General features: G+C 33.4%; 1 protein-coding gene across 1 annotated transcript; it reads left to right on the top strand.

Moving 5' to 3' along the window:
• Positions 1-864: 864 nt before the first annotated feature.
• On the top strand, positions 865-5,512 carry LOC110796508 (3-ketoacyl-CoA synthase 11-like). Its single transcript, XM_022001570.2, has 2 exons — positions 865-1,844; positions 4,626-5,512. The coding sequence occupies exons 1-2, from the start codon at positions 963-965 to the stop codon at positions 5,421-5,423; spliced, it is 1,680 nt and encodes a 559-aa protein (XP_021857262.1). The 5' UTR covers positions 865-962; the 3' UTR covers positions 5,424-5,512.
• The last annotated feature ends 3,904 nt before the right edge of the window (positions 5,513-9,416 follow it).

The following is a 9,416-nucleotide window of genomic DNA, read 5'->3' as shown; positions in this document are numbered from 1 at the left end:
CTAATTTCTTAATTAGCTTGTCATGCCACATAATATTTCAAGCTATTTCCCTTTCTATCTAGTTAGTACCCTAGTGGTTAGCTACTAGCTTGATATTTAATGTAGTCATATTTGTCAATTAATATTTTAATTTAATTTAATTTAATATTATTTCATTGGCCAAGTTTTTTCAAGCAAATTAGCTTAAATAAGCTAATTTGCTTGGCCAAGCTAATTTATTATATCAACTCCAATCGTCAAGCTAGTAGCTTGGAATTTCTAAAAATTGCAAGCAAGTCCCTAGCTACAACCATTGGAGATGCTCTTATATAAGTAGGGATTCAAGAATAGAAAAGGTGATTTAAGACAAAGATAAAGTTCGGAAAAAAATTGAACGCGGAGGATAAAGTATAATTGTTAATTCATTATTTTTTACAAAAATTTAATATAAAGTCGGCATAATCAATGCTCTAGATGAGTCAACAATAATGAAGAGTTGAGATTTATTAAATTGTGACGACTACAATTTTATTTTAACCATTGGAACCTTCCCAAAAAAAGTGTAATATATGTTGCTCTAATTACTTTTAGACTTGAAGGTGGTGCTTCTTTCTCGTACTTTTAGTACATAAGAGGTATAGGCATGGTTTGAAATGGGATTACCCGGCCATATCTTATGTTAATTTCTAAACTCATAACTCAATCTCACAAGTTTCAAAATTTAAAAAACTCAAAAGAGAATGTGGGCGTAAGGGTTAGAATGTTGTTAGAAACTCACTTGTATGTTGTATCCACACTGAAAAAGGAGAAAAATACCAAACTTACAAATTAGAGAAATACTCCTACTTTTACTGTGTAACATTATTTAAGCTTATAAATGGATTAAACTCTCATGTTTCTCCTCTTCTGAGGTACTCAAAACAGTTAATGTCAATATTAATCGAACACAAATGGACCTTCCCACTTGTACAGTTGTACCCTAAATGACTATAAAGTGTGAAAGTGAGTTGAACTCCAATGCACATCATTCCTCTTTTATTTTCCCTCATACAAAAAGCATTTTAGTATGTTCATATGAAGTTAAAGAAAACCCAAAACCAAGAATTCCGCAAGAAAAAGTAAAAGAAATACCCAAAAACAAAAACATCACAAATTTTGAGTCCTCAGTTAAACAGAATTATGTAAAGCTTGGTTACAATTATCTCATGTCAAATATGTACTTGTTCGTCTTCTTCCTCCTCTTCATCCCACTATTTGTTGCTCTCCCTAGTCTTATAAAACAACACTTAGCCCAACTATGGAATAATAATAATAATAATAATAACCATTTCCCGCTGGAATCACTCCTTACTCTGTTAGTCTTCCTTGCTATGACCCTTTTCTTACTAGTAAGCCGTTTTAGGAAGAAAGTATTCCTAGTCGATTTCGCTTGTTGTAAGCCAAACCCTTCCTTTAGAAGAACTAAGGCTACATGCATGGATAGAGTTGCTCAATGTGGGACATTCACCCAACAAAGCATTGAATTTCAAAAGAAGCTATTTGAAAAGTCCGGGGTAGGCGACGAGACGTATTTGCCTGACTCCTTAATCGATGTTCCTTCAAACCCTACCATCGAAGAGGCGAGGAAGGAGGCGGAACATCTCATGTTTGTCGCCATTGATGAATTACTTGCAAAAACAGGGGTATTGCCTAAAGATATAGGGGTACTTGTTGTGAATTGTAGTGTGTTTAATCCTGTGCCATCACTTTCTTCGACGGTCGTCAACCGTTACAAGCTTAAAGAGGATATTGTCACTTATAATCTTGCTGGCATGGGCTGCAGTGCTGGCCTCATTTCTATAGATCTTGCCAAAGATCTTTTACAGGTTTGCTTTATTTATTTATTTATTTATTTATTAAGTGTCTCTTTGAGTTTGTTGTTGCTTATTTAATATGCCTGTGTACTGCAAATATTTACTCTATGAAGCAAACACCGAGCTAACTTCATAAACTAAAGGTAAAGAGGATACATAGTTCACCCACAATATTTTTGTCTTTTTGAGTTTGTTGTTGTACATCATACTCTCCCTGGTACTAAAACATTGCCCTAAAATTACAATTTTCATTTTATTAAAAAACAAGTCAAAAGAAAAGCAATTGGATTTTTAGTTTTTTTTCTTTTTACTAATGTAAATAATAGAGTATGTATGAGAGATTGAGAGGAAATATGTGTAGACCAAATACCATAAATTATACTTCCTCCGTCCCGGAATACTCGATCCGGTTTGACCGACACAGAGTTTAAGGGACTTGAATTGACTTATTTCATTTAATAGGTAATAGTTGATAGTGGGGTATTATTTTAATGTAGTTAGTGGTAAGTGGGTTAAGAGGTGGGATTGGGGGAGAGTAGGGGTTGAATTTTTAATTATTTTTTGTATGGAGTAAGGGGTAGGTGGGTTAGTAGGGGTGGAGTGAGAAATAATATAATATTGTTAGAATATTTCCATTTTTAAAAACAGGTCAAGTATTAAGGGACGGCCCGATAAGGAAAACAGGTCAAGTATTCTGGGACGGAGGGAGTATAGATTAAATTTTACAAAACGGACCGAATATAAATTTGGGGCAATTTTTTAGAATGGAGGGAGTAATTTTAGTATAGATATTTCACATAAGGACATCAGTATTCCGTAAAACATAAAATTGACAAGGGGTGTATTTCCAAATCATCGTAATCATTCGTGGTTGCTTATTTAATTTGCCTGTGTACTGCAAATATTTACTCTATCAAGCAAACACCAGAGCTAACTTCATAAACTAAAGGTATTAATTACATGCATATAGTTCACCCACAATATTTTGGCATAATAGTTAAAAAGGATAAATTGTTTTTTTACCATTTATAAAAATTGAAAAATTATTTTTTACCACTTAAAAAGTAAAAACTTGTATTTTACCACCGTGCAAACGGAAAAATATATGAAACCTAACTCAGCTCACTAATTCAATTTTCCTCCAATTTTTTACATCGTCTCTGCTATTTTCTTTAACTCCTTCACCCTCATCTCTTTAATGCCATTGAATTTTATCAATATTATGAATTAATGTGAGTAAAAATTATGTGAATTCATGGAAGATAAGGAAGCAGCGGAAAAGAAGGGAGTTAAATGCATAAAATCGTAGAAGAAGAGAAAATATCAGAAATATTACCGCTGTTATGGCCTTCCACGTAACGGTTTCATCCATTTTCCCCTCTCCAGGTGATGAAAAATAAATTTTAATTTTTTTTAGGTGGTAAAATACAAGTTATAGTTTTATAGGTGGTAAAAAAAACTATTTTTCAATTTCTTTAGGAGTAAAAAAAAATGTCATAGTTAAAACTAAGGATTTGTGTGCACAAGAGTGTGTTATATTAAACTAGTTTTCACTTATTTTTTCTAAACTTATTTTGTACTCCCTCCATCCCTTAATACTCGCACCGCTTTGACTGGACACGCTTGCCAATGCACTTCTTTGACCACCAATATCTTTAATTACATATTATAAAAACTTATAAAATATTAATATTTTGAAAATATGTATTAAGATGAAGCCAACCATATATTATATATTAATATTTGTTTTCACATATTATAAATAAAATAAGGTCAAAGTGAATTATGTGAATAGTGCAAAAAATCAAAACGGTGCGAGTATTAAGGTACAGAGGGAGTATTAACTTATTAAAACTTACATAACTTATTTTAGTTATAAATTGTACTCCCTCCGTCCCATAATATAGTGCCCGTTTGACCAAAATCACGGTTATTAATGTAAAGGATAACATTGATAATAAAAACAATAATGATTTGTACTTTCAAGATAAAGTACATGTTAGTTGGCAAAAATGGAGAGATAAATTATAGATTAAAGGTGTGTACATAATAAATAGGCCTAAAAAGGACAAAAATCAAGCACATGGGTTGAATAAAAGTCAAAAAGTACAATTTTCAAAGTAAAAATTAATGGTTTAAAATAGAAATAGGCACATTATTTAGGGACACCATTTTAGGAAAACAGGCACTATATTATGGGACGGAGGGAGTATTTGATAACCCTTATTTTTCCAATTTATTTTATCTGGAATTAATTTTTCTGAAATAAATAGAAATAAGATGAACATTGCATAGCCTAAATCACATTTTCGAACTTCCACTCGCATTTTTCTAAATTCGTACTCCGTAATTTGTATGGCTCTTGTACCTCATTCGCATCGGAAACATAAACACACATACTACATCCGTTTCATAATGAAGCTTTACAATTACTGTTTATATAAATATTAAAACAAAAAAGGGAGAATTTTTTTTTTAAAAAAAAGTGGGTGTATATAATAAAATATGAATAAAATAAGAGAGAGTATGTAGAGAGATGAGTAAGTGTAAGAAAAAATAAAGTATTTAAAGGAAAATGAGTGAAACATTGTAATTGTTGTGAGATAAGAAGGATATATAAAATATTAATTTTTTATATTCAAAAATAATATACAGTAAAATGTAAAAAATATTATGAAACTGATAAAACAAAATGTGTACAGAGAAAGTAGTTTTTAACTAGGCAGTCTCAAATTAATTTATTGGCCAAAGTTCAACATACAGTCTAAGTGTTGTGTTTGTTTCTGTAATTAGGTGCGTCCCAATGTATATGCTTTGGTCATAAGCTTAGAGAGCATAACACAAAACTGGTATTGTGGAAACGAGCGTTCAATGCTCATATCAAACTGCCTATTTCGGATGGGTGCAGCGGCAATCCTCCTGTCAAACAAACGTTGTGAGTCTCGTCGATCAAAGTACGAACTTGTACATGTTGTTCGCACCCACAAAGGCGCAAATGACAATAGCTATAGATGCGTAAACCAACAGGACGACGAAACAGGACGTTGTGGTATTGCCCTCTCTAAGGACCTAATGGCAATGGCAGGGGAAGCTTTAAAAACCAACATCACAACCCTCGGACCTTTAGTCCTTCCAATATCAGAACAACTTCTGTTTTTAGTAGTGTTATTCGGAAAAAAGGTACTTCATATGCACAAAATTAGACCATATGTACCAGATTTCAAGCTTGCTTTCGAGCATTTTTGTATTCATGCCGGAGGAAGAGCCGTGCTTGATGAATTAGAAAAAACCCTTAAGCTTTCTCAATTACATATGGAGCCTTCAAGGATGACTCTTTATAGATATGGAAATACGTCTAGTAGTTCAGTGTGGTACCAGCTCGCGTACCTTGAGGCTAAGGGGAGGATCAAAAGAGGTGATAGGATTTGGCAGATTGGTTTCGGATCAGGTTTTAAATGTAATAGCGCAGTTTGGCGTGCTTTGCGTAACATCGATCCTAATGAGGAGATAAACCCTTGGATGGGCGAGATTCATAAATTTCCAGTCAATGTACTTCAAGTATCACCCATAGGCATGCCAAACACAGGCTGATATGGTTGTGCTAGACTTCTAGCTAGTTACAAATGTAAAACAATAAAATTATGAAATACTAGTATGTTTGTTTTTCTTTTATTTTTACACCTTTTTGGGTCTTTTTGTGATCTTCGTTCCAGTTCATAATGGCTTGATTACCCCAATATAAATTCTTATTTAAAGTTGTGTACAATAAATATTGTATAACAGAGTAAAAGTTAACTCAAAATACTTAAAAGTTACCCCGATATAAATAATTTGAGAGTTATCTATTTTTTAGTAATAAAGTTTTTCTCTTTAATAGAATTTATTCATTCAAAGTTACGTATAAAGGTAACCATTTAACTCATTAAAATGTTTATCCATCAATTTTTTTATAATATAAAAATTAAACAAAACATGTTAAAAGTTATAAAAGAATGGGTAAAAATTACCATGATGTACAATAAATTTAATGTATACCAGTTCCGTGCAAGACCTCCTGTTACGACGATGATTTGAAGTATACTCTCATCACATCTTATGTCTTTCTTTTGATGAACTAAAATTCTCCCCTTTGGTAAATACTCATGTTGAAATATATTACAAACTTTTAGGAAATACGGCCTAACGGTTAGACCACATTTGTGCACTGGAACCAATTAGTTATGCGCTTTAACTAATTAGTTAACCACTGAAACCAATTAGTTAAGTCTGAAATTCAATTAGTTAAGCAACGAAACCAATTAGTTATGAAACCGAACCAATTAGTTAAACAATGAAACTGATTAGTTAAGCAATGAGATCAATTAGTTAAGATTTTATGAGTTTTAGTTAATAATAAGTTTGTTCAAAAAATATAACTATTCGACTCATAAATTTAACTACTCCATCTGTTCTCGAATATTAGTCCCTTTCGGAATCTTGACACTATTCACAATTGAAGAGAATATTCTAATTTCTTTCCAATACATATTTCAAAACATGTACATGTGAGATCTTATTTTGTTCGTCTTAATGTGTAGTTTAACAATATCAATTTTTTATATTTTTCTAACACACGTATTTGGAGATATTTACGTTTAAATATTGAGTTGAAACGAGTTGAAAAGTCAAAACATGACTAATATTTAAGAACATAGGGAGTAGTTGTCTTTATACATTAACTGTTTTTATTCAATTAGTTATGATTTTATTACTTTTAGTTATGTTTTACACTAGTTTAGTTAGTAGCAAAAAAAGTGGCCTAACCGTTAGGCGGTCTTACAAAAAAGTTTCTGAAAATATATATACTACTACGTAATACCTTCGTTTCATAAAGATTTTTACCGTTACTATTTACACAACAATTAAGACAAATATAGAAAAGTTGGTTGAATATAATAAAATATGGATAAAGTAAGAGAAATGTGTAAAAATATGGGTTGGTGTAAGAAAAAAAAAAATAAAGTATGAAAAAATGAGTGGAAAACTATAGATATTGTGGAGTAAGAAGGGTGATGTCGTTCTAAACCTTTATTTTCTTTCATTTTCATCTAGGCTCCGTTTGGTAGGGCGTAAAACGTTTTCATGGAAAATGATTTTCCCCTTTTCAATCATTTTACGTTGTTTGGTTGGGTAAGGGATGTAAAACAATTTTACATGACTCCCTCAAATGTGGAAAACCCTTTTCCATTTAAAAGGGAGGGAAACCACTTTTCCTTCTTTCCTCCCTACCCCCTCTCCTTTCTTCCCCTCAATCTTCACCATTTTCTCCCATTTTCCTTTAAGTTACCAAACAAAGGAAAACTAGTTTGGAATTGTGTTTTCCCTTGAAAATTGTTTTCCATGGAAAATCATTTTACGTTGAAAACGTTTTACGCCCTACCAAACGGAGCCCTAGTTTTCGTTCTTTTTTCTTATTTTATTCTATGGTTTTGCTTATATTTTTAATTTTAGTTTAATTCTTAATAATTTTTAGTTTAAATCATTTTTTCATAGTTTTATTTCGTTTTTATTCGTTTATTTTAATTTTATAAGAACTTGGACGAATTCAAAGGAAAAGAAGGGAATTTAAGCAAGTGGTGCGCCGGCACCCAATTGCAAGCGCCCCCACTAGCTCACATAAGAGTTTTCTGAATTATTCAACTTTGGAGAATGGTGCGCCCGCACCCAAATCGGTGTACCCGCACTCGAGTGAAGAAAAGTTGTAGTAGCTACTGTAAATGTCCAATTTGAGCTTTCTAGCGTAGGTGCGTCCACACCTAAAGGTTGTGTGCCCGCATCAACCTTCGTAGCTGATTTCCTATTTCTCTTATGCGTCTTGAAACGCTTCAGCGCCTCGGAGGCGTGCGCCCGCACCCCAGTTGGTGCGCCCGCACCTTTGTCGTGATTTTAGATTCTTGATTTTCTCTCAGTCATCGGTGCGTCCGCACCCGTTTTGGTTGCGCCCTTGAAGACCCAGATTTGTGGGCCCGTACCCCTTTGGTGCGCCCGCACCGACGTCCATATTTCTTTATTTCTTAGTTTATATTTTCCTTTTTAGGAAAGAGTATAAGTACTGCCTTTTCCCCCAATTTTTGGGATTCTACTATTGTTCTAATTTTCAGATTTCATTTAGAGTTTAGAGAGAGAAACACTTAGGTTTAGGTTTTATTGCATTGAAGAATCCATTTCAAGTCTAGATCAAATTGAAGCTTCTAGTAAATTTCTTTTTCTTTCATCTTCTTCTTTCATTATTTCTTTCCAATTTGTGCTCACTTGTTATTGTTTTTTAATTACTTCATACTAAGAAAACTCCAAAAAATATGTTTGTTTGATTTTTTTTGATTTCAATTTCGTTTTTTATTAATTAGCATGATTCATGGTTTGATTTCAATACTTAGCTTGCTTTTTGTTTTTATGGATCTAGAGTAATTTCTTGCTAGGGGTAGGGGTGAAGCTTGGGTAGTAATTGGGGAATTAGAAGGAAACTCATGCCAGGGTTGTGATTAAATTGTGCTGTGTTGATTTGGATTTTCATGTTTAGCTTGATTAGTAATTGCAAATGCTAGCTAGGATAGTTGGTTGATTGGAGTGCTTGTTGCTAGTTTGTCAAGAGATTGATAATTAGTGAAAGTATATGGGCTAGCTTGTTAATTATGTGAGTCTTTCTAGTTTTGAGGTGATGCGAAAGCATGCCATTGAGATTAGATGACTAATGCAATTTATCTGAAAGTTGTTGATTGCTAAATTTGTGGTTTGCTCCCATTGATTTATGTCCTTTCAATGTTTAGTATGCGAATCTTTCGCCTTATCCCAATGAACCATGTCAATCCCCAATCCCGTACTTGATTTCCTAATTGATCTTTCATTCAATAGTTATTAATCTTGTTATATTTTTAGTAAATCTCATCTCTCTATTTCTAACTAGCTTGTGCCTTAGTTTGTTAAACTCAATTCTATACCGTTCTCTTGGGACGATCCCTATACTTAACACTATAGTTAATATAGTTGGTTGGTTTAGGACTCTATAATTATATTTTGATCAAGTGGTTTTTGTTTAACGACACGACAACACCTTGTCAAAATGGGCGGAAGCCGTTGCCTTACCTACCAATGATCACAAGGTAGTTCTCAATCTTTTCAAGAAGATTATTTTTCCGCGTTTTGGGGTTCCTAGAGCCTTGATAAGTGATGGAGGATCCCTCTTTTCTCACGGGAAATTGAAAGCTCTCTTGCGGAAGTATGATGTGCATCACAAGGTTCTCTTAGCCTATCGATCACCCTCAAACGAGTGGCAAAGCAGATATCACTAATCATGAGCTTAAGTCCATCCTTGAGAAGACGGTTGCAAAGAACCGGAAATATTAGGCAATCAAGCCTTATGATGCCTTGTGGGCATATAGGACGACTTTCAAGACTCCTATTAGGATGACCCCTTACAAGCTTGTATATGGGAAGAATTCCTACGTGCTGGTTGAGCTTGAACACAAGGCCATGTGCACCATCAAGACTTTGAACTTTGAGCTCACTAGTGCGGGTGAGCAACGCCTAGCTACTTGATCTTCATGA

Source organism: Spinacia oleracea, chromosome 6 (genome assembly GCF_020520425.1).
Source record: "Spinacia oleracea cultivar Varoflay chromosome 6, BTI_SOV_V1, whole genome shotgun sequence".
Taxonomy (NCBI): Eukaryota; Viridiplantae; Streptophyta; class Magnoliopsida; order Caryophyllales; family Amaranthaceae; genus Spinacia; species Spinacia oleracea.
The sequence above is the reverse complement of the archived record's forward strand: the minus strand, read 5'-3'. Positions and strand labels throughout refer to the sequence as shown.

What these genes read in the sequence shown, in the direction of transcription:
- LOC110796508 (XM_022001570.2), top strand. Translation starts at nt 963, where the DNA reads ATGACTATAAAGTGTGAAAGTGAGTTGAACTCCAATGCACATCATTCC. An exon ending in TTGCCAAAGATCTTTTACAG is followed by an intron (nt 1,845 to 4,625) that starts GTTTGCTTTATT and finishes TTCTGTAATTAG; the next exon opens with GTGCGTCCCAATGTATATGC.